Raw genomic sequence first — 25,632 nt, forward strand, 5'->3', positions numbered from 1 at the left:
AAATATACAGCAATGGTCCTATCTCTGTGTGTTTGCAAAGAAATAAATCTCAATGAAGGCTAAACAATAACTGCTTTTATGAAGTTTAATATGCCCTAAGATTGCTGCTTGGAACAAAGTCCTCACTGTCACTTGCTCTAGATTTTATCCCAAAAAAGATCACTTCCTTCAACAGTCGCTCTGTTAGTGCTATAGATTGCGTTTTTGTGACATACTCTTGCCCTCTGGTGGTCAGTGTAAGGTAATAATATTGATGCATCAGATAGTTATGTATTACTTCGATAATATCCATATTCTGCCTGTCCTCCAGGGTATTTGGGTGGCATATATCTCTTCTCCCCCTCACATCCACCAGAAACACAAATCCTCCCTCAGCAAAGAGGCTCTCTGGGTAACAGCCAGTCACTCTTGGCCAACACAAGGTTGTTGAAAGAATAAAATGGGGCAGTGCCTGCACTGCTTGGAGGAAAGGTGGCATATATATTATTATTAATTCCTATTATTTGTTAAATTTCCATCCCACCATTCCTTCCAAAAGAAGCCCAGGGGTGTAAAGAACAAGTGATATAACAATTTTAAAAAGATCTTTAAAAGATCTTTAAAACAATTCCAATAGAGGTGCAGACTGGGAAAGATCTCAGCTTCAAAGGCCTGTTGGAAGAGGAAAATATTCTGTAGGCACCAAAAAGTCAACAGAGATGGCACCTGTCCAATATTTAAGGGGAGGGAATTCTGATGTGTAGGTGCCAAAACACTAAACACCCGGTTTCTATATTGTGTGGAATGGATCTCCTGATAACATGGTATCTGTAGGAGGCCCTCACATGCAGAGCATAGTGATCAACTAGCTATATGAAGCCTGAAGCAATCTTTCCGTTATGCTGATCCCAAACTGTAGAGGGTTTTACACATGAAAACCTGCACCTTGAACTTAGCCTGGTAGGTAATTGGTGGCCAATGCAATTCTTTGAACAGAAGGGTAACATATAAATGCAATAAATAAATAACATGAAATATACAGACAAGGGGTTTTTTGGTCTTGTTTTTGATTGATTTCATTAGTGCATGTGAAAAGGAAATGAAGTACTACCAGGGAAATAGATGTCAAAAGATAAATTGGAATGCCTTTTTTAGAAAGTAAAGGAATTCCTCCAGTATTCAGATAGACACATCAGATTGCTAAAGCCTTCTGGTGTTGCTTTGTAATGCCAAGATTCGCCATGTACTCTTAATTTGAGACTGATCACTCTCCCTGGAAAATCATCACCCTTTGCCCTCCCACACACACCAATGTCACTCCATTAGTGCTCTCTAGCATGTCTCCATACCTTGCTCATTTTTCTTTTAGTATCTATCCCGGCCAATCACTGATGCTCTTTTCCTGCACTGATGCTTTCATTAGGCAACAAGCCACTGGGCATCCATGCACAACTGCTACCAGTTCCCAGGATAGCCTGCATGATCTGCATGGCAGACTTGAGAATCTGTAGGGTAGTCGATTCCACTAAAGAAAGGCATATAAACTGACCCTGCTTTCTGCAATGCACCCACTGTTGGGTAGTAGACCTTCCATCTTGAACTCTGTTTATTTGCAAAGCCAAACTGTTTATTTGCAAAGCCTGTGTGAGACAAGCCCAGACACTGAGACCTAACAAAAATGGGAGGGATGAAAAAGGAAATAACCTAAAACAAAACTCTACATCTGAAACAGAAAATCATTTCAAACATGTTTCCTTCTTTCACTCTTTAGATCCACTAGATCCACATAGTATCCAAAAGGAGTAAAATATGATTGTTGTCCCTGATTATGCTAGTGGAAACCCTTATGCCATAGCCATGTAGAGTTAAGCCCTATATAAATTGTTGAAATGAGTAATAGTAAATAAAGAGGGACTGAAACCTTTGAGAAAGCTACAGCATTATAATGTTGTTACCATCCTGAGTTTTAACAGTCCTCTTGAAAGCCTCTTGGCCTGCTGCAAGAAACTGAATGTCAATGTCCTTTTTAGGCCATTCCCAGCTATTGGGCATGTGCACCAAAAAAAATAAGTATGAAACCATTTCCCAGTCTTTGCACATTCTGCTCTATCCAGGCCTACAGTTGCCCCTCCAGACTGGGTGTTATTGAGGTATCATTGTCTTCTTCAGGACTAAGGAAAGCATCCCCTGTCACTTTGCTGCCCATCTGCTGAGTTTGGTGCTGTTTCTCTGCAAACTGCACAGCAGCATGTATACTGTGGAAGGACAGCAGCTCCGTATCCTCCATCCCAGTAAGCCAACCACCTGCCTGGAGTAGACGCCGCACGGATGGGTTGCAGTTGGCCAGCAGGACCTGGATGCCAATCTTCTGGTAGTCCTGGCGAGTCTCCTTCAGCACACTGAGGCCCACGCTGTCTACAAACTGCATGGCGCCACAGTCAAGGATTAAAGTGTGCATGTCTATGGCTGGGCCAGGAGCATCTAAAACCGAAACCTTGGCAGCGTCTCTCTTGGTGCCCTTCAGGCAGTTAAACTTAGAAGAAAAGCAGCTTTCGTTCTTGCCCAAGTTTGCTTTCGCTTCAGCCCGTTGCCGCAGGGCAGCAACCAACGAAGGATTCACTCCTGTTTTCTGGAAAAGTGAACTTTTGAAGTAGTCCTTGTTTGCGTAGTAAAGGGAGGTGTCGAAACGGAAGATCTTGATATTTGCAATGCTGCTGATCTCTTTGTAAGTGAACTGGTCCTCATAGATTTCAGAGTCGTTCACCTTGCCGAGGAGCGTGGCTCGGGGCCTCTGGGTGCGGAAGATGATGCAGAGGAGGGAGAAGCAGACGCCTATGAGGAGGCCCAGCTCTGTAGTGACGAGTAATGAGGACAGCATGGTGACCCACCAGATCACGGTGTCTATCTTGCTGATCCGCCACATCTTCGGGGTGTCGGCAAATTTCCGCAAGGCCCCCCTGAGGTTGACGATGGTGATCACTCCCAGGATGCAGGTTTGCAGTGAGTAGAAGAGAGGGGCAATCCACAACAACACCAGGAGCAGCACAAACGCAGATACCAGGCTTGAGATCTGGGTACAGCACCCGGTGGATTCCTTCAGCAGGGTCTTTGTCAAGGCTGCGCTAGAGACAAAGCAGCAGAAGAAAGATGGTACAAGATTCGCCATGCCAATGGCAATCATTTCTTGGTTGGCCCGAACTGGGTAGCCATGCTTCTTGCCAAATATTTCTGCCAGCGAGATAGTCATGGCAAAGCCGATGATGGCAATGGGCAGAGCATCAACTGCCAGGTTTGAAAGAAGGCTCAGATCCGGTACAGCAGGTTGCTTGAAACCAGTGGGAATGGAGCCACATATTTTAGATTTGTATCTCTTGTTGAAGTTGAAGAAATATGAAAGCAGGGTCGCCGCAATGACCACCAGAAGCTCCATGGGGAAAGGAGCCTTCATTTTGTCTCTAAAGTAGTTGTTGATCTCCTTCACTGGCACAATGAGGACCAGAGCAATCAGGCTGGTGACTAGGTCACAGATGTTGGTGTTGCCAATGTATCTGAATATGTCAACCCACGTGAAGATAAGAGAGCCCACTCCATCGTGGCGAGGGATTTTCAGTCCCAGCAGAAGACTCATTTGGGAAGTGAGGATGGTAAGGGAGGACCCAGTCACAAAGCCACTCAGGAGAGGTTCCGAAAGATATACGGATATGAAGCCCAGTTGGAAGACCCCTAGAAGTATCTGAAAGGGAAAGCAAGTTGCATTGATTAATCTGAATGGGTGAAGATGCAAGAAGCAAATATCAGCACTTGCATTTGTTCTCTGCTACTCTCTGTTTGTTGTGAGAAAATCTCCTGTTCTTCTCTTGTATCCTGGTTCACGTGTATACATGTAAATCACTTGCATGCTTAACACCTGCCCCAGCTTAATGTGTGAAGTGACCCCATTGTAAAGCACTTGAGCTTAGAGTAATGCGAGCTGATGTGCCCATTCTGCCAGTGGTGTTTGATCTATCTTACAGGAAAGTTATCACCTGATGCTATTGTCATGTGCGAACTAGATCCACATCTGTGATCACTCAGAAACTGTAATAAAGGAAGAAGAAGAAGAAGAAGAAGAAGAAGAAGAAGAAGAAGAAGAAGAGTAGTAGTAGTAGTAGTAGTAGTAGTAGTAGTAGTAGTTTGGATTTGATATCCCGCTTTATCACTACCCGAAGGAGTCTCAAAGTGGCTAACATTCTCCTTTCCCTTCCTTCCCCACAACAAACACTCTGTGAGATGAGTGGGGCTGAGAGACTTCAGAGAAGTGTGACTAGCCCAAGGTCACCCAGCAGCTGCATGTGGAGGAGCGGAGACGCGAACCCGATTCACCAGATTACGAGTCCACCACTCTTGACCACTACACCACACTGGCTCTCAATGTAGCCATTCTCTTTGTAACTTCATATCTAATTCAAACTAGAGTTGCATGCAAGTGGCCTCTTTTAGCCACAGAAATCGGAGGGAGGGGGGAGTGATAGGATAATTTCACCCAACTACTTCAAGAGATGAAGGAATTCTCCAACAGTTTCTCAGGGGTCAGGCTCACCATTAGCCATGACAGTAGCACAGCTTCTCTTTTTCTCTTGCTCCTTTTGCAGCTGCAGCAATAACTGTGTTGGCAGCTTTGAATATAGAGTTTAAGCACCCTAAACATTAAGAACACCCTAAAGTGTTGTAAAGATCAGGAAGTTACCTTACCTGGTAAAGCCCAACCAAAAAAGTTAAAGCAGTTGCCACAGTGATAGCATAGCAACTTTTGTCACAGACAACTGTCCCATTCAACGTGGCATTCACCGGTATGTCAGTCTCTAACTGGTATCCTGCTAACGTCAGTTGCCGGTTTACTGATTCCCCGATCATCAGGCAAAGGACTCCGAAAGTCCCAATGCAATTGTGGCGTGAGGTAGCCATGGCAAAGTAGATAATGACAGAGAAGAAGTTTGTGTAGAGTCCGTAAATGGGATCCTGACTTGCAAGGAGGGAGTAGGAGATGGACTGAGGGATGCCAACTATTCCAACCAGGAGGCCAGAGATGATGTCCCCAAGCAGTTGTTCCTTGATACTATAGCGGGGAAGCCACTCTACAACAGGGAACAGCTTAATGAAGACACCAAGGACACTTCGTCGGTTGCACCCAGAATTCTCCCTGGCTTTCTTGATGAGCTTCTTGACACTGAGACCTGGAGGTTCATGCTCTTCAAGCTTGACAGGCACATAATGAGAAGATGACTCTGGTGGTGGCATGCTTGGCATATCAATGCTCTGCTTAGGCATCTGGGTAGCAGTGCCATTCTCCATGGCTCCAAGGCAGCTGAAAGAGGGCAGCATGTGCACTATTAACTGAAGGTACTCCATTCATGCATAACTGCAAATGAATTCTTATCAAGCTAATAATGCACTGTTTCATGCTGAGCAAGATTACAATCACAGCTCAGGCACGACCATAAAAGGAACCAGCACTGATAAACCTTTGGTACATAGTAGTCCAATCATTAATTAGTTGAGCCATTAATTATAAGTGAAGGGCCTCTGCAACTGCAAACATTACGCCATTATACAAAAATACTGGCCAGATATATTCACAATGACTATGTACGACACCAGCTCATCTTGTGCTACACAAGTGGTTGTAGGATAATATGAAACAGGCTTTTAAATAATCTAAAACTCTCCTTTTGCTTTATCAGTCAGAAACACCTGGAATGAGAACTGACATGCCAGACTGAAGGAAGACTATTCTTGACATTTAGTGATAATAACAACTGGAAAGCCCCTTTTGGAATTTTTGTGTAGAAAGGGGAATGAATTAACTTGGGGTGTCTGGGGTTGAAGACTGGGGAAATGTTGCCTAGCAGAATGAGGAACAGCTGGATATTACCTTGGAATACTGCTGGATACCATCCTGGAGTGAGCACACTGAATATTTTGAATAATCTTTATACGCATTGTTGATAGAATCAGAAATCCTATTTATTTATTTCTTGCTTCTTGCTTCTCTCTTTTTCTTTTTTATGACCTTTCTCTTCCTGTCTTTTCTCTTTTTCCTTTGCTATGCTTTTGCTTACGTTTTGTTTTTTGATGTCCTCTATTCTGGGTTAATGAAGGTACCCACAGGAAGGTGATGGTTGGCAGGTGAAAGACCCTGTGGGAGAGGCAGGGAAGGGAGGATCTCCCAGGGTAGGAGGCTGGGATAAGTAAGGGAATCTTCCAGTGAGAGCTGAGAGGGTCCACCCTTTTCTACGTGAGACAAGAGTTAAGAGCTACCTCTGGGAGACGGCTTTGTATTTCATTTTATTTTATTCCCTTTTTCTCCTTTTCCTTTCTTTCTTCTTCTTCTGTTTTGTTTTTTATTTTTATTTAGATTAGTTTTTATTACACTGTATGTTGAAAAGTTTCAGCAAAAATTATATGTAAAAAGAAACACCATTTGGCTCATTTTTATCAGGTTGTGGGGTTTTTTGGTCTCTTGGAATGACTGACATTTGCAAACAACGAGAAGTAAATAGTTACTAATAATCTGCCTTATGTAAATATTCATAGTGTTAGTGGACATTTTTGTAATTATTAGATTTTGGATTACTTGTAAATAATAAATAATAAATATGCAAAAATCATAATTTATGGTTAAAGAAGTTGGCACTTGCCCACAGTTTTTCTTGTATGGCTATATAGAAAACCTGCAAACTTTTTTTTTTTTTAAGTGCAACAAATATCACTTTGGATGCTTACTTCATCAAAACATATAAAGTGGTACCTCGGGTTACAGACGCTTCAGGTTACAGACTCCGCTAACCCAGAAATAGTACCTCAGGTTAAGAACTTTGCTTCAGGATGAGAACAGAAATCGTGTGGCAGAGGCAGGAGGCCCCATTAGCTAAAGTGGTACCTCAAGTTAAGAACAGTTTCAGGTTAAGAACAGACCTCTGGAATGAATTAAGTTCTTAACCCGAGGTACCACTGTAATACAACTCATCCATTATCTTAAGGTCTTTCTAATAAAACAGAATCACAAAGACACACTTTCTAAAAATAAAATGTTTAAACTTCTACTGTCTGCTGCAATAAAAAAATGTCTCTTTTGTCACTCACTTGGAGCCACCATTATAGTGGACAGCAGTGTATACAGTATATACTGGGGGAGGAGAGACTTTTAAAGAGTGGGTGGATTGGAAAGTACTATACACATGGTAAGTATTATTGATATAATTCACAGATTCCCAACCCTGCTGAGTCGGGGGACACATCTGGAAATGTAAGAATCTCTTTGGCTCAACAAAATACGCATTTCACAGAAGAAAAGCTGGCAGTGCTCAGAACCCCTCTCTCAAAACAGCAGGTAAAACATCTACACACACCCAAAGCACCTTCCCCAAAGACAAAAATAGGGACCAAATTGAGGACAGTGTTTTACCAGGACAGGTACCAGAAATCAGGCAGTGCCTCTGGTAAGTAGTCGGTTATACCTTTCTTCCCAAATCACCTCTAACCTTAAAGCCCACAAGCTATCTTGTCCTGGTGGGGGAAATGAAGCACTCAAACCTATACAATCTCCAAACCTGCAGTGTTTGCTTCCTCCTCCTCTCGAACTGATCCCCAATTCCAGCACAAGAAGACAAGTAGAATTGGATCCCCTTCATTCGCCCTTTTATTGCAACTCCTGCCCAGCCACTCCAGAGGTATATTTTGAAAACAAACATCACTTAAATAAAATATTTTTTATGGGAACCTGAACTATACCTATCATTTATGATTTCAAAAGTTTAAACAGTGGTGGATGATAGGACTGCCATGTTCTCCTGAGCTTGTTGGCTAAACAAAAGGGAATTGCTGGTGCTCAGGCGTCACTTCCCATGCACCTTATTGTATCTCTTCACCAAAGGACTAGGTAAGGGATATTGATAAGCTGGTCCACGAGCCAGCACACACGGACTCAGTCTGCAATCAGTGCTAAGCCAAACCATGGTTTAGTGCAAATGTGCAAGGGTGTGGGTTCACGGCCCTTTAGATCTCATACCCAGCTGCAGGAATAGGGAACTTGTGGTCCTTCAGATACTGCTGGGACTTCAATTCCCATCAGCCTCAGCCAACATGGCCAATAGTCCACGGTGAAGGGAACTGTAGCCCAACAATAGGAGGGGGGGCCCTCAGGCTCCCCACCCATGTCATACTGTAACTTGACCTGTAGCCAAGCTTAAAGCATGAAATAGCAACATACTACCTCCCTTTTCCAGTAGTGATGTATGGAAGTTAGAGCTGGACCATAAAGAAGGCTGATCGCCGAAGAATGGATGCTTTTGAATTATGGTGCTGGAGGAGACTCTTGAGAGTCCCATGGACTGCAAGAACATCCAACCTATCCATTCTTAAGGAAATCAGCCCTGAGTGCTCACTGGAAGGACAGATCCTGAAGCTGAGGCTCCAATACTTTGGCCACCTCATGAGAAGAGAAGACTCCCTGGAAAATACCCTGATGTTGGGAAAGATGGAGGGCACATGGAGAAGGGGACAACAGAGGACGAGATGGTTGGACAGGTTTCTCGAAGCTACAAGCATGAGTTTGACCAAATTGCGGGAGGCAGTGGAAGACAGAAGTGCCTGGCATGCTCTGGTCCATGGGGTCACGAAGAGTCGGACACGACTAAACGACTAAACAACAGCACCTCCCTTTTCCTCGTTTCCCCCATGTCAAAGTATTAGTTGTAAGTTTCATGGAGTAGCTCCACGCACACTGATGGCAAATAAATAAATCACATAGGGCAAACTAAGGTTTTAGAAGTGGTTCTTTGTAGAACCAGGATTGTACGTGGAGCTCTGAATTTTCCATGACTTCATCCATAGAGGACAGAGAGGGATGTGCAAGTGTGTGTAGGAACTAGTGTAGGTACAAAGGTAAATTTTACATGAATTGTTCTGTCCATTATTCCTCTGGCCCCACCCACAATTGGTATGTCCCCACCCCCAGGCTACTCAGAAGGGAGTGCAGCCCTCAGCTGCTGAAAGGGTTTCCCCTGCTCTGTGGTCAGCATATTGTTTAGACAAACATGTTGCTCTGTGGTCAGCAATTTGACCAGAGGGTTCCTTTGATAAGGTGTTAGTTTTGTTTGGGGTATTTTGGGCCATCTGGCAAAAAAAAAAAAAAAGGTGTTAGTGGACCGAAGTCCTGGTGCCATGAATGTCACACTCTAAAACCCTCTTTTGCTCCTTGTAGACTTTTGCAATTGTAGACTTCTGGGTCTCAAATTTCAGCAGTGCCCTGGGTTACACCAAAATTTGGTGTTCCCCTACCACCTTCCATTCTGCATCATAGCTGTGGCACCCCCTGTGATGCCAAGGTTCCACACCCAGTGCAATTGAACCGGTCATGTTCCCCTAAATCCACCTCTGAGGAGGGGCAAGGTGGCAAACACTCAAAGACAGCTTTCAACCAGCCCCGCCCCCAGTTGCTGACCTCTGACATGCCTACTTACATCGTTTGCACAAAGCAAGATGATATCAGTTTCCTAAGTTCAGGTAGGTGGCTGTGTTGGTCTGATACAGTCAAAACAAATAAACAAATTTAAAAATTGTCCAGTAGCACCTTAGAGACCAACTAAGTTTATTCTGGGTATAAGCTTTCGTGTGCATGCACAATTCTTCAGATATTTTTTAATTTGTTTATTTATTTCAGTTTCCTAAGGTTAGGCTCAAGAATGTCTGGCACATCAGAACTATTGGCCAACAGAAGCCACATGTCACAGATCACTCCATAAATGTAGAATAATAAATGTTTTTTTTTTAATGTAACAGGGTTCTCACACAAGGTTTTCACACATACCTGATCCAATAGATCAGGTATCTTCAGCCTTTTTTCAGACCCAGGACCCTCTTTTAACTCAACCATGCTTTTGAGGAACCATTTCTTAATCTTTTACAATAGATTTGCATGATGGTAGTGCTCCTGTTGCGGCCCACCTTGGATCAGGCCAGGACCTACTTGTGGTTCCTGATCTACCAGTTGAGGACCAGTGCAATAGATTTAACTTTACAAAAGCTAGTCAAAGGTCAACAGAGTTATCTGTCATCAAGGAAATGTTTGTTTTCAGGGCAGTCTTTTAAAATACTGCTTCTGTGTAACCAGTATAAACTTGCTAAACGATGTAGGTTTCCATTCTGAAACAAGTTTGTGCAGCAAAGAAACTGGTACCAACTTGAGCACGACAAGGTGAAAGATAGGACTCACCTGACAAAGTGGCTTCTTCAGTGGTATGTTTGGAAATATATTTAGAACAAGCAGGTGACTCAGCCCATTAATGCTTTTGCTCCCTGGGTTGGGTAGTGATGAGGACAAATTTATTTATTTATTTATTTATTAATTATTATTATTATTAATTGAATTTATATAATGTCCTATATCTGGAGCAGTTCACAGAACAAAACCAAAATATACAACCACGAAATATATAATCAAAATAAAAACAACAACCCAATAATTTCCCCCACCGCCAAAAAACCCCACATTTTAAAAGTGCATAGGATGTCATTCAAATCAACCAAAGACCTGATTAAAAAGGAACGTTTTTCCTGGTGCCTAAAGGTGTATAATGAAGGTACCATGTGAACTTCCTTGGGGACAGCATTCCACAGATGGGGAGCCATTGCAGAGAAGGTCTGTTCTCGTGTTGCTACCCTCCAGACCTCTCAAGGAGGAGGCACATGAAGAAGGGCCTAAGAAGGTAATTTTAAGGTCTGGGTAGGTTCATATGGAAAGAGGTGGTCCTTGAGGTATTGCAGTCCTGAGCTGTTTAAGGCTTTATAGGTCAAAACCAGCACTTTTAATTGGGCCCAGAAACTAATTGGTAGCCAGTACAGTCGGACCAGGATTGGTGTAATATGCTCAAACCGTCTTCCTCCGGTGAGCAACCTGACCACTGAATTCTGCACTAGCTGAAGTCTCCGAACCATCTTCAGAGGCAGCCCTATGTATAATGCATTGCAGCAATCTAACCTTGAGGTTACCAGCGCATAGATGACAGTAGTTAAGCTATCCCTGTCCACAAAGGAACACCTGCATACTTAGATAACAGGAGACAGGGCAGGTGCACATCTAACATACTTCCCCTGTTGAAGACTGACAAGTTATTTGTAGAACTTTCTTTAAAACCACCACTTTTACCATCTTGAACCATGCATATCATGGTGAACCTTTTTGGCCTGGCAAGCCAGCTAGTTATCTGTCTCCGACCCTATAGGCCAACATCATTGTCGATCCAGCCATTTCTCCACCTGTCCCACACCTGATGTCACATATTATGTCAAGTATGGGGTAGGTGGCCATGATTGGGGGGGAAATGGCCTCATGGGCAAAAGATCTCTGTATCTTTGGTATCTCTCCATAATTAAAAGCAATGAAGTTCTCCCCTTGGTCCTTATGTCCATTTTATCTAGACATATAATTTGAACCTGGGATTGGTTACCTTTTTTCTCCAGCCCACACCTTTGTACAGAAAATGGGACACAAAGCTGATGTTCCCCATTTAGCACAAGGCTGGCACTGTTAAGGCTCCCATATAGCCACAAAAAGGGATGCGGGTGGTGCTGTGGGTTAAACCATAGAGCCTAGGACTTGCCAATCAGAAGGTTGGCGGTTCAAATCCCTGTGACGGGGTGAGCTCCCTTTGCTCGGTCCCTGCTCCTGCCAACCTAGCAGTTTGAAAGCACGTCAAAGTGCAAGTAGATAAATAGGTACCGCTGCAGCGGGAAGGTAAACGGCGTTTCCGTGCGCTGCTCTGGTTCGCCAGAAGTGGCTTAGTCATGCTGGCCACATGACCCGGAAGCTGTACGCCGGCTCCCTCAGCCAGTAAAGCGTGATGAGCGCCACAACCCCAGAGTCAGCCATGACTGGACCTAATGGTCAGGGGTCCCTTTACCTTTATAGCCACAAAAACCCATTGGGGATGCCAGATGTCAAACTTAGTGTAAAGGTAATCGAGAGTAAGGGTAACTCAAGTTAAAAGGCTTCTCAAGGTAAGGGTGGCATCGACAAAGCTGTCTCAGTATAGTCTGTTTTGTAATTAAGGGGTAAAGCTCATATAGGCTGCTTATAGTAAAAATAGTACTATGTTGATCCATACGACTACAAACAGGGCTGGCCCCAGGATAAATATAAGCCTAGGAGGGGCCCTGTGGTCAGCTTTGCAAAGCCAACTAGAGAGTTTATGGGGCCTGGCACTGGTGTGATGTTGGAGACCCTGCTGCTGCCCTGTACAAGGAGCCATGCATGTATGTGTATATCAAGCTGGAGGCCTTGAAGCCAATATATGATGTGCTTCATTTTTTTTCTTACATGGAGATAAGGGAATAGGGACCGGGTTATATCTCTCCTGAGCACCTCCTCCAGATTCCAACCCCCTTCTGGCAGAACTTCTTTGTCTTTCCTCTTCTTCTGGTTGTGGCCTGCTGCTGGCCTTCTCCACTACTCACTCAGTAATGATTCTTTCCTTAAGGCCTGGCTTCACATTACTCCTACACCTTTGCCTGTGACAACTGCAATGGGAAATAATTCTCCAGAAATCTTAGGTGGCTTTCATTCACCTTGGGTGGTTATTGGTACACACAAGATTCTTGCTTTGTGAAGGCCTGGGGCAGCTCAGCGCAGTACAGACACTTCCTGTTTGCCACCCTGGCTCAATGTGGGCAATAGATTAAAAAAAATCATGGCCATTGAGCTCTGCTTGGCACCTCCCGCACTCCCTGGGCAACCACCCATCTTGCCCACCTGACTACAAGGACTTACACCAGTGGTTTCCAATTAGCTAATTACTGAGGACCCCCTATTTTTCAAAAGCCAAGCCATGGATCCCCTACTTTTGAAAATTTTGATAATTCTATGGGAGTTATCTGTGCAAAGCAATTTTTTGAATAAAATGTGGGGTAGACCCTAATAAGCAAAGGATTTTAGGTATACTAAAAAACAGACCATAAAATTTATATTACCATGAAAAAATGACAAAGACACTCAGAGTTTCAGGGGCTTGCAAGCACCCCAGGGCGTTTTTCCAACAGAAGGGAGGTATAGAAATTTAATAATAAAGAAAAATAATACTTTGTATTTGCTCAAAGTGGGTTTTTTATATGGAAAAAATATCCAGGTATGCAAAGGAAAGGGAAAGGGCCTTTCCCAAAGGATTTTACATATATTTCGGGGACACGGATGGCGCTGTGGTCTAAACGACCGAGCCTCTTGGGATTGCTGATCGTAAGGTTGGCAGTTCAAATCTGTGCAACATGGTGAACTCCTGTTGCTCTATCAGCTTCTGCAGTTTGCAAGCATACCAGTGCAAGTAGATAAGTAGGTATTGCTGCAGTGGAAAGGTAAATGGTGTTTCTGTGCGCTCTGGCACTCATCACAGTCCAGAAGCAGTTTAGTCATGCTGGTCACATGACCTGGAAAGCTGTCTGTGGACAAATGCCAGCTCCTTTGGGCTGAAAGCAAGATGAACACTGCACCCCACAGCTGCCTTTGACTGGACGTAACCATCCAGGGGTCCTTTACCCTTAGCTTTACCTACCTACATATATTTAAGTGCACAAAGCATCTAGAAAGCCTGTGTGTGTGCAAAAGCAATATTGTCCATATTATTAAACACCTAATATGGGATTTGTGATGTCACAGAGATTAATTTGAAGAAATTTGGGGAGTCAGTATATATGAATTAGTCTTAATGCCCACTGGGGAATAATGTTACTAATTAACTGTGCATAAATTCAGTGTCTAAGAATATTATAGACTAAGGGTGCTTCCAGATTGCCACTGTTTGAGGGTGGGATTCCATCACATCCTAGCAAATTCAGGCTGCACCATTATTTTTATGGATGAGGATTGGTTTTCATTGGTTTTGATGTTGTAATCTGACCTGGGAACCTGATAGTGAAGGGCAGGTAAATAATAATAGTAGTAACAACAACAACAACAACAACAACAACAACAACGATGATTTGGAGCTCTTGTGAAACAAACTGGCTCCCTCCTCCAAAGACTGGGTGTTTGCCATCTCACCTCTCTGCAAACAATTCAGGCTTGTCTGAAGCAGCTTAAATGTGCATACCCTTATTCTGCTCTGTATTTGAGCTGCATATCAAAATTGGTCATGTCACTATGGAGGTTATGCAGTTACTGAGTTCTTGATATACTCAATAGAACAGACAGTCAATTGAGAAGTACAAAAACACATTATAAAATATATTTTAATAGCAAAAATATTTACAAAGCAATCTTATGAAAATAGATACAAAATTCATTGTTCTGCTCGAGACTTTTAACAAAAGACGCTAGTATTGTATCTTAGCAGCTGGAGCTTAACATTATATGAAACATGCTTGCACACACTTTGTGATTATTGCTTTGTTTTGTATTTTTGTACTTTGATAAGTCTTTCTCATATAAAAAAACATATAGAGCTACCAATAAAAAGCAGCCATTTCACAAAGCCATATTTGGTCACAATGCTACATCAATAGCAAATTTGGTTTTTTAAATTCCACAAGACGTTCCAACTTAGTGTTTTCTGGATAACATAGCCAAGAGATGTAACCAAGAATAACAACACTTTGATATTGCATTTAATTCACATGGTGGGTATGGGTGTGTGTGTGTGTGTGTGTGTGTGTGTGTGTGTGTGTACTCTGACAGCCCTCCCACCGTAATCCTTGCAGCTCTGTGATAGTGTGGTGAATGTGACTTAGGGTTTGTGCAGATGGACAAGAATGCAGGAGACCAAGTTAATATCTCTCCCATTGTCTTCCTATTTGCTATTTGTGCTCACAAATGCCTGTTACTTTCTGGTGGCTCATTTGTGTAGCAGAAGTAAAGAAAGAGGGGCATTTTCAGATGCCGGCAAGCCCAGCTCCTTCTCACGGTATAAGCAACCACATGCATAGTCAGACCTAACTAATTAAAGACATCAGTGAAGAGGGGAAAATACTTCCGCCTGTATTTATAGCCAGGAGCTACTGGTAGTCAAAAGGGAAGGATGTAATAGAGGTTCACTTAAGTGATTTTTGTATGTATAGAAACAAACGCTCAAGGCCTCAAAACAATGACGATTTCTTGAACAATGCGCAAGGAAAATATAACATTCAAGTAAAGGAGATCTCTTTGAAACTCTTGGGGGATCATTCATCTATACTTGATATGTAGGTATATACATATAGTGTCTGTGTGTGTCCCAGTTATTTATTAGAGTAGCAAAGTGATAAGACTATAACTATGTAATAAAAGTAGTAAACATTTGGTTCATAGCAGATTGCATTTCATAACAATTTTGTAAAGTACAAAGATCCAGTTCCCATGATGCTTTTTGAGATTGGCCTTATTATGTTTTTTCTTTGGTTTGGAATCAGTGCTTGAAATTTGAGGCAGGTACCTCCTTTTGTAACTGAGTGACTTTGCGAACAATGGAAGGAGTTGGGGCGGGGCTTGTGGATTTCACTAAGAGCTCCCTCTAATTTGAGGATCTCTTAATGAGACAACTTGTCCATTTACTCCCGGGGCGGGGGGGGGGGGAACCACCCAGGATGGCTCCATTTGATCTACTGGAGCAATGCCAGAAGAACCACCAGCCATTTCTTGGAGTATCATAATAAATAATGGCTGATGAAGAGCAAACAGGAAGAGTGTTTGCTAAACTAAGCTGCACACATGTCAGGAACAAATATCACTCAAGAAAAAGAAACTCTTTTACAAGTCTCTTTCCGTTTTCAAAAACACCTTCACAATAAAATCAGATATTGAGAAAGAAATCTATATTGTGCAATAATGCCTCTCCATAAAAATATCCTTAATATTTTTGTTTCATAAATATTTCACATACAACTCTTCAGTTTAGAGGGAGAAATATCAAAATCCCATTATCTTTGATAGCATGAAAATAATGTCACACACACAATACTAAGCCGCTGGAAATTTCAAATATTTGCATAGCTCACAACTGGTCTTCTAAAATGACACATGCACACACAAATCTCTGCCATGTACCCTGAGAAAACAAAAGATTTATTTCTGCCAGACCTTTCAACTCAAGGTATCCTATGGCATGTAAGTGAATAGCCCCATAAGTGTTGGAGGGCTGATTGATTCTTTATTCATTTTCACTATGGTATTTCTTTTAAAGGAAAGCCTTGGGACATTACTTTAATTTCAGAAAGCTGTGACCGCTTAATACAGATCATTATAACATTTCACATTATGGATACTAAGCCAGTAATTTGTCTTGAATATTCCAGATGCAAAAACAAAGTCGGTTTTCACCTTAAAGTAACATTTGAATTATGATTGGATAATTATCTTCTAATGGTTATTGGGATGAATACTTCCCTGTTTCAGTGAGCAGAGATATTCAATAAGAACATTTCTGAAGGGGTCCAATCAACACATCTACTATATTTCAGAAAGGACACTAGTTTTTTGAACACATGGTTGTTAAACAGTCTGTTGCATACTGATAACTTAGATCTCTGAGGCCTACCAGGAAGTAGCCAGTAAATGTCACAAGGCCATGGGGAAGGGTTATGTTGGTCTTAAGTCAACATAGCAAATAGACTTTGGATTGGTTCACATGTAACACTAAACCAAAGTTTTGTATTACACAACCAAAACTCAAGCTCACGGGCAGTATACCGTAGTTTGCCTGATAACATGTAACAACAAACTATGATTTGCCACAAACTAGGAAATAACAAATTGAGCCAAGTGTTAAAGGAGAGAGACTAGCAGTAGCAAAACATTGTCCTTGCTATGTTTGAACTGAGGACTGAGAACTTGAGTGCTGCATAGTATCTCTTTTGATTTCATTGTGATTATCAATGCAAACAACTGAGGAACTGCTAGAATCTTATAGAAAATTTTGTACAATTGTTATGGAAGACAACTGAGGATTTTCAGTAACTATTGCCCAGGAGGATCGTTATATTTGTGAAGAAGAACTTGGCAGTGCTGTGGATATTCTGTAGAACTGGCACCCCATAAAATCAAATTTTCATTTTTGTTCAAAAGAGAGATCTATGGCTGCAGTTCAGGCAAAGTCTGATAAAATCTCAGAACCCAAAGAAAGCCCTGATCAAGTTTCTTCACTGTTTAGGGGCCTACTTAGCCTTTCCCCCTTTGTGTGACTCGCACACAAAAAATGAAAAATAAAGCAATTTTTAATATATTTGCATAGCTGCAAGATTTATACAAGTTACAAAATTTAGTATGTAATGGTGCAGTTTGGGTTACTTTGGTGCATAAGCTCGATTGCTATTCTCAAAAGCACAGAAATATCCAGGTCCTAAGGCTTAAAATGATCATCTATTATTTTGAAGTGAGATTTAATTTCACACTCCTTAAGAGGCTTAGAGCTTCATAGTAATAGGGCATTCCGGGCCCTTAACAACAATGTATTGTAAAGCAAAAGCAAAGCACGCCACTGGCAATCTTCCACACTGTAAAACACTAAGCGCTCAAAATGAGAAAATTCTAAAACATCCCTAAGGGCCAATCCTGGAACTCACAAGGGAAAGAGAGCTGCTGCTTCCTAATGTTTCCTCTTCCTGGGAATGTGTAGTTTAACACAATGTGACATCACATCATCTCTCTGCGTAAGGAAACTCACAGAATGACATCACATCACACATTGGCCACATTTGCATGTTACAATGAGTGGGAATCCCCCCCCCTTTTTTATACTTATAATGGTTTCTTGCAGGGTTTGGCAAGCTTTTAAGGCCTGTGGGCACATTTACAAACTGGAGAAACTGTCACAGACACCACTCTCACACAATAACCAAGCATGTGCTGAAACTTATTCCACTGGATGCAACAGAATGCTGCTTCCAAGCCAAATATCAGCAGGGGGAGGAGGCCCTGTGGGTGCCACGGAAAGCTTCTGTGGGCACATTTGGACTCACAGGTGCTTAATAACATCTGGTTTATTGTGAATGAGCAGTGTGTTGGCACATGCTACCCAATTGCTGCCACTTGGCAGAAGTAAGAGAAAAAGCAGGAAAACCTGTTATGTCCAAACCAAAGATCGTTGTTTGTTAATCTCCCACTTAAGCCATGATTACTAGTCAATGTTAAACCCTGGCTCATTGTGGCAGGTGAAAGAGGCCAGTTGTGTTATGGGACAGAAGGGATAAAGAAGCAGAAAGGTAGCCACTCCTAATCTTTTAGTTCCAGAAAAATATATACTATGATCGCAACTTATGCACGTTTTAAAATGTGCGACTTCAACTTTACGTGGTTGAAATCACGCAAATGATATGCACAGAAGACAGAGAGCTCCTTCTTGTGCAGGGTTTTCTCGGAACAGAAAGAGGTTTTAAACTCTCAGTCTTGCTTATGGGGCTCTGGGAGGCTCTCGCAAAATCCCACGGGAATTCAGATGACCCTGCAATAACATCTCGGAGAGAGCATCCCCAGAGCCCAGCGAGCAAGGTGAAGAAGAACGACCAGGGGAGGGGAATGCTGTCACCTGGAACCACTTGAAATGAGCAGCTTGCTAGGCTGTTCTGCCTTCTCTCCCTTCCTCTCAGGTCAAGGTGGTTCTTAAGCAGCCATCACTTGGGGCAGGAAGCATACACCACTTTGTGCAATACGTTGTATGTAGCAGAATACAAAATAATATAATATAGCATCATCAATTTGTATAGCATGAATTAAGTCACAGAGCATGCCCCTTTAAAAGTGCTTTGAACTGTCCCCAAATAAAAAGATATATTAAACATAGAAAGACATAACAGCTCCATTTACTGTCACATATCATGCCTTTTTTGGAAATATGCTACCCGCTGTTGTTTTTGCCAAAAAAGCAAACATAAAATGGCATTAGACACACAATGTAACTAAAAATTCTGTTTATGTGATTAAAAAGAGGAAGTGTTTCAATCAGGAACAGTTGCATGCACACTTCTAAGTATTTATGCTTAGAGTCTTGTAAATGCCCGATTAAAATTAACACCACAGTAACTTACTAAAATTGCACACATAGTTCAAGAAGTAAAATCTGTTAAGTTATTAAATGCCAGCACTTATGGTGCATTAGATACATTAAGAGCAACAGAAACTGCTATAAACAGCAGCTGTAATATGAGAAAAGATAAATTAAGAGATATTTTAAGTTTATAAGTGAAGCTCTGTGGATATTAATTTCCATAATGCCCTGCTGTTAAAATACAGAAAAGTGCTAAAAATGTAATACTTCTTGTCACTCCAGCTGGCAAAGACCATAATAGGACCTTTTGGCATTAAAAAGGCTGAAGTCTCAGCGGGAGAAATCTGTATTGTTCAATTAAAAGTTCTTCTGCTTGATGATAACTTGCATATTGTTGAGCAGATTGTACAATCTCATACACAAAATCTGGCTCTGTAAAGGGAATTGCCGCATCAAGTAGAACTCACATGCAAAACAAGGCCATGAAGTCAAGATCAACAGCTCCAATTTACGTCAACAAAGCCACATTCGTTTGGCCTAGAAGAAGGAGCTAAACTTTGAAACAGGAAAAGCAGCCCTCTCTATCTTGGGATGGGAAAGGTTACCTCTACGCCAACTCTTTGAGACTAAACCATGATGCTACATACAGATTGATAGCAAAACAAATTGAGTTCAGCAACACTGCAGATTTGAGGGGAAATGAAGAGCCTGTCAAGCTGTTCATTTTTTTAGCTGTGTTAATTCTAATATATGGTGGTCTCCTAGAATTTTTTTTAACCCAAATCAAATCAGGACATGCAGTACACTTAACTGGGACATGTGGATCATCATAATGAAAGTAATACAGTCAAGAAGGAATGGAAGCGCTTGAATGATTATTTAGAAAGACAAGGTTCTAATGTAAAAATTTGGCTGTGTCTAGAATGACCTCGTGAATGGAAAAGGGGAAATATACATATATACATATGTATATATTAAGATGAAAATAATACTGAAATAAAGATAAAATGTGAAATGTGAAAGGAAGTGTTGTGAGAGTGATGGAAGTCTATTATTATTATTTTGTAAAATAGTGTTTATTGTATTGAAATATTATACTTTTCTTTATTCTTTTACTAACTACTTTTCTTTGCATTTCTTTTTCTTTTTCTTCTCTATTTTTTCTTTCTTTATATTATTTTTTATGTATGGTTTGGTATTGATGTATTGACTTTGCAATAAAAAAATTTACATTGAAAGAAAGAAAGAAAGAAATTCTACAAATTTTAATGGAATTAATGTTGAGAGTTAAATGAAATCCATCAGCTGTTCTGCTGGACTTCTTTGCTCCTGAATGCAGTATGTAGACCTGCAGAGCACCTTTATGCAGTGCTGGATTTAGGGTGGTGCAGGCAGTTCCTCTGCATAGGGCACCAAGCCAAGGGGAGAGCAACAACACCTCAGTTTTACAGGTATCTACACAAAGTTAGGCCCTGGTTAGATGGGCAACTGAGTTGTGAGGGGGGGCAATTTAGGGGGGTGCCACATTTTGCCCTCGCTCAGGGTGCCATATTACCAAAGTCCAGTCCTGATTTATGGAAGACAGGTGCACTACTGCCTTGAAACTACTTGTCATCTTAAGTTTCAGAAGTTACTGGTACACTCCTGCATAGGATTCCCACGCTTCTATACAAAGCATGGGAAAGAGTCATACATATTATACCTTTTTCCACAAAGCGACTGGCAAAATACGCTAACATCCCTTGGAGGAAAATATCTCAACTTTGGAATTCCTGTCTGCAGTGCAGCCATAAAAGAACAACTCCACTGTTGGGGAAAGGTCACAATCCTACCTTAAACACAAAATGTCTGTATGAATTTGGTAAACGTGGTGGGAAACTACAGCAAGGGTTATATGTTGTGTATGTGTTACTTCTGATTTTTTATTACAAAGCCTCCTGAAGGGGGAGCCCCTATGACACAGAGATCGAATAACTGATGTTTCCCTCACCAAGTTAACGGAAATTATATTCCTATGAAGAAAAGGAAATGGTGTCACAAGAAGGAACTGTCAGCATCCACAGATGGCTTTCCTAAACCACTTTAGCCCTTTTTATCTCAGGGGAATTAAGCCAGTTGGCTACCCAGCTTCTGCTTAAAGAGCTCTCATGAGAATCCATCAATACCATCTATTCCCCTGCTGAAGAACTCATACTATCAAGAAGTTCTTCCTAATGTTTTGTCTACATTCTTTTTCTTGAAATTTGAACTTCTTGCTTCAGGTCCTACCCTCTGGAGGAAGAAGTCTGCTCCTTTATCAACACAACAGCCCTTCATGTATCTGAAAGTGGCTATCATATAACCTCTTAAACATCTCTTTTCCAGACAAAGACACCAAACTCTTTCAGTCTCTCTGTATAGGACTTGGTCTCCAGGCCCTTCACTTCACCATCTTTGCCACCCTTCTCTGGACATGTTCATCTGTCAATATCCCTAAATTGCAGTGCCCAGAACGAGACACCGTATTCCAGGTAATGTCTGGACAAAGCAGAATAGTGCAACCTAGAACTATTTTCACCCCTTTTGAAGAAGGGGAACACGTCTCTCTACCTATTTTCTTGCTCACTCGAATGATTCCTAATTGTGCCTTCAATATCTCTCTTCTAAAATTTTCTTCTCCTCCAATATGTTCTATCCATGGGATTGTACCCGGTATTTCTCTATACTAGTAGAAATCAGAACAGCTGACTATGTTCAGCTTTCCCTTTCCTCAGTCTCATAAATCCCTAATTTGTTTTTGTTTTTAATTATGCAAGATTATCCTCCCTCCCTCCAGAACAAAACAAAACCCCTCATTACAACTGAACTTGCACATTCCCAATCCAGTATTTAAACAGCTCCACCACCACTAACACGTGATGGAAATAAATATTTAACTTAAAAGTGGCGGGAAAGTTTTTTTATTTCATTCTCATTTGCTTATATTTTACATACCTAACCTGTAAGAACTTGGAAACAGCCAACTGATTTTATTTCTGCAAAGACATTTGGGTCATGAACAATAAAAAGTGCAAAGAAAACTCTATCCTTGTAGAATTGTTTACTTTATGCATTATGTAATAGCAGTTAACTGACAAAGAAAAAAGACTGCTTACAAAATGTCCTGTAACCTGCTCTGATTACCCTGCAGCCATCATCCATTGGTTTTCTTAATAGAAGGGCCACTGCTTTATTTACCAAAGGAATGTCTGAGAAGTTGATTAAGTATCCAGGTTGTTTCATACACTATGAATGACACAACCAGAACCCTCAGTTATGAAACAGCTAACAACATGTTCTTTCCATTGTTTACAGTCCTAGTAAAGGCACTTATGATTGGCTTTAAACAGCCGAAAGTTTTGACCATTTTCTTATCAACAGGTTAGAACAGGACACATATTTTTTTCCCAGTAACTTATCGGACAGATCAAGGGGTAAGTCAGCAAGCAACTGCTCTCCCCAGAATGATTAGTTGAAAATACAAATTTGATCAAATGGCACAAGCTTAGATCTTAAGGTAAGTGAATGGAACGAAAGTTCCCTATTCCATCTTCCGCCTTGCTACTGTCTGGGCCTCCTAAAACGCCTCCTCACAGTATCTGGGGATCCTCCTGAATAATGTGAGAGCCTGCTGAGGGAGGGGAGAATCACCTCATATTGGGCAGATTTCCACTCAATCTTAAAATATTCTATCCTTCCCCAGCAGCCCTCAGTACCTCATCTACTTTGTTCAGAAGGGGCTCCTGACCCTCTGTAGATAAGCAAAAAGGACCGAAAACCTTCCTTCCATTAACTTCCTGTTGTTTAGGATCCAAACCATATTTATTATTTCAAGGCGGGGGGAACCACCCAGAATGGCAGCACTATTTTCATACACCAAAGTGGGCTTCAAGACGAGGTGAAAAATTGGGGACATGAAAACACTAAAAGGAGAAGGGGGTGTGACTATGAGGCACATCTGGTGTTAAAGAGTATTTGTTCTGCTTGTCTGTCATGAGAGCTTGTAGACATAATAATCCACCTTGCCTCTCACCTTCTTAATGTTGTGTCCAACAGAGCAAAATTAAAGCATCAAAACTTCTTGTATGATCCCACACTGTATGAATAAAATAATTAGCCCTTTACTTCTGTGTGAGTGTATGCCCAGCATCATCTCTCTCACACACAAGTCTGCTATTACCTGAATTTGGCTAATATTCACCATTCACTCTTTAGTGAAATTAGGTTTCGGAGGCGCAGAGCCCATGCTTTCCATGAGCACACAATGCGTATTCCACAGCTTGGTGCACACTATGGAAGAGGAATTGTTCCTCCCCCTTTTTAAGGTACTCCCCTCGGTCTAGGGATTCCCTCACAGAGGGACTGCACTGAGCCAGCAGCACTTGGATGCCAATTTCCCCATAATCCTTGTGAACCTCCTTGAGCGTGTGGATCCCTGCTGTATCTAAGAACTGCACCGCACAACAGTCAATCACTATAGTGTGAAACTCCAATGGGTGAGAAACAAGCTGTACTGAGACCTCTGCCCGGTTTCCATTGGCATTGACCATTTTCTCACTAAGCTTTCGCTTTTCCGCTTTTCTCTTTGCTGCCAACTCCCACAGAGGGTTGACTCCAGTCTGCTTGTACAGCATGGACTTGAAGCTCTCTTTGTTAGCGTAGTAGATGGGTGCTTCAAAACGGAAAACCCTGATCCCTGGTTTCATCTGAAGGTTCCTATATTCAGGAAGGGGTTCATAGACTTCAGATTCTGGTACCCAGCCCAGTAAGTGCCCTTCTGGTCTCTGCGTCCTCACAATGACACACAGCATTGAAAAGCAGACCCCAATCAGAAGGCCAAGTTCAGTACTTATCAGTGCTGAAGATAACATGGTGACGAACCAGATCAATGTGTCCACTTTGCTTAACCGCCACATTTTGGGCAGGTCACTGAATTTCCGCAAGGCTCCTCTGAGATTGACAATGGTAATGACCCCTAGCACACATTTCTGGAGGGAATAGAACAGAGGAGCAATCACAAGGAGGACTAACAAGATGACCAAGGCAGTCACCACACCGGAGATCTGAGTCCTGCAGCCTGTTGACTCTTTGACAAGTGTCTTGGCAAGGGCTGCGCTAGTAGTGAAACAATGGAAGAAAGAAGGGATGATGTTGCAGAAACCAATGGCATACATTTCCTGGTTGGGTTTAACTGTGTAGCCATGCTTCTTGGCAAACATCTCAGAGAGAGAAACTGTGATGGCAAAGCCAATAATGGCTATGGCCACTGCATCCAGAGCCACACTGGGAATCAGACTCCAGTCTGGTGATTGCGGTGGCAAAAACCCAGTAGGAATATGTCCAGAAACACTGGAGCCATACTTCTCTTTTAGCTTCCCAAAATGAGATGCCAGTGTGGCTACCACCAACACCACCAACTCAGTGGGCATGGGCACCTTAAGTTTGGATTTGTATCGCTCGTTCAGCTCTTTAGTTGGGATAAGAACAAGAAGGCACAAGCAGCTGGTGATGAGATCACAGAAGTTGGTCTTGTGGATGTTTCTGAATATGTTCATCCAAGTGGTTATCAAGGAACCAATGCCGTTGCTACGGGGAATGTCTAAGCCCAAGAGGTATTTGGCTTGTGAGGTAAGGATGGTGAAGGAAGCACCTGTAACAAATCCACTGAGCAAGGAATCAGAGAGGTACACAGAGACAAAGCCCACTTGGAAGAAGCCCATGGCAACCTGAAAAGAAATGCACAAAAGATCAGAAGACAATTTTGCAACACAAGATGGAAGAGTATGACTAGACAATGCATACTTTATTTTAGTTGAAAGTATCAGTTCATAACTATCAGTCATGGTGGGGGACCAGTTAAAATCGGTTTGTGTTTGTTTCAAGTTCTTTACAGAATTTCTTTCTCTTTTTGGCTTTTGTTTATTAACCTTTTTGGATTTGCAGGTTTTCCTCTCTCCAATATTTTATTTTAAAATTTCAAAACAGCACCATGTATATGGGGCAAGTGTGCACATATAGGTATGCACATGTGCATATTAAATTGAGGCTGATGATTTTCTTGTAAGGAATGCATTTTATATTATTTAGTTATGTGTGTCTTTACAGTGTTATTAAATATTAATCTGAGCTGTCTGATGCCACAACAAAGTTTTGACTCTTGTGATGAGTTGGCTGGCTCAAGCCTGTGTTAGACCTGGGGATTTGTGGTGGGTTGGTTGGGGGCATATGCTTCCATTTTAGGATAACCACTGCTAAACATTACAGCCGAATCCCAAACTGTGGTTAATCTTAAATTTGGTTTGTTGAAACAAGTCAGCTTCTTAACTATAGTTTGAAGTTGCCATGTTTCAACAAACCATAATTAAAATTTGTCAGTTTGTTTAGTTCATACAACACAGTAAAAGGTAAAGGTAAAAGGACCCCTGACCATTAAGTCCAGTCGTGGCCGACTCTGGGGTTGCGGCGCTGATCTCGCTTTATTGGCCGAGGGAGCTGGTGTACAGCTTCCGGGTCATGTGGCCAGCATGACTAAGCCGCTTCTGGCGAACCAGAGCAGTGCACGGAAACGCCATTTACCTTCCCACCGGAGCGGTACCTATTTATCTACTTGCACTGGCATGCTTTCGAACTGCTAGGTTGGCAGGAGCAGGGACCT

The 25,632-nt window shown here is 41.9% G+C and overlaps 2 protein-coding genes across 7 annotated transcripts in view; both read right to left on the bottom strand.

The window, feature by feature from the left end:
- On the bottom strand, positions 1-24,661 carry LOC307209578 (sulfate transporter-like; the record flags this gene model as incomplete). 3 transcript variants are annotated; one of them, XM_079964790.1, is made up of 3 exons in its annotated part: positions 1-3,712; positions 4,711-5,323; positions 24,628-24,661. In XM_079964790.1, the coding sequence occupies 2 exons, from the start codon at positions 5,308-5,310 to the stop codon at positions 2,096-2,098; spliced, it is 2,217 nt and encodes a 738-aa protein (XP_079820916.1). In that variant the 3' UTR covers positions 1-2,095. The 3 variants fall into 3 exon arrangements, with proteins under 3 accessions (XP_079820916.1, XP_079820915.1, XP_079820914.1); XM_079964789.1 differs by lacking the exon at positions 24,628-24,661 and adding an exon at positions 22,094-22,225; XM_079964788.1 differs by lacking the exon at positions 24,628-24,661 and having other exon boundaries at positions 4,711-5,340.
- SLC26A2 (solute carrier family 26 member 2) overlaps positions 14,222-25,632 on the bottom strand; it is a 20,147-nt gene continuing 8,736 nt past the window's right edge. For all 4 annotated transcript variants that reach the window (XM_079964796.1, XM_079964795.1, XM_079964797.1 and 1 more), the window contains one exon: positions 14,222-24,703. In XM_079964796.1, coding sequence (XP_079820922.1) covers positions 23,198-24,703 — 1,506 coding nt within the window. In that variant the 3' untranslated portion in view covers positions 14,222-23,197. The remainder of the gene's footprint in view (positions 24,704-25,632) is intronic.

The sequence above is a fragment of the Podarcis cretensis genome (genome assembly GCF_951804945.1).
Source record: "Podarcis cretensis genome assembly, chromosome: 2".
Classification (NCBI taxonomy): Eukaryota; Metazoa; Chordata; class Lepidosauria; order Squamata; family Lacertidae; genus Podarcis; species Podarcis cretensis.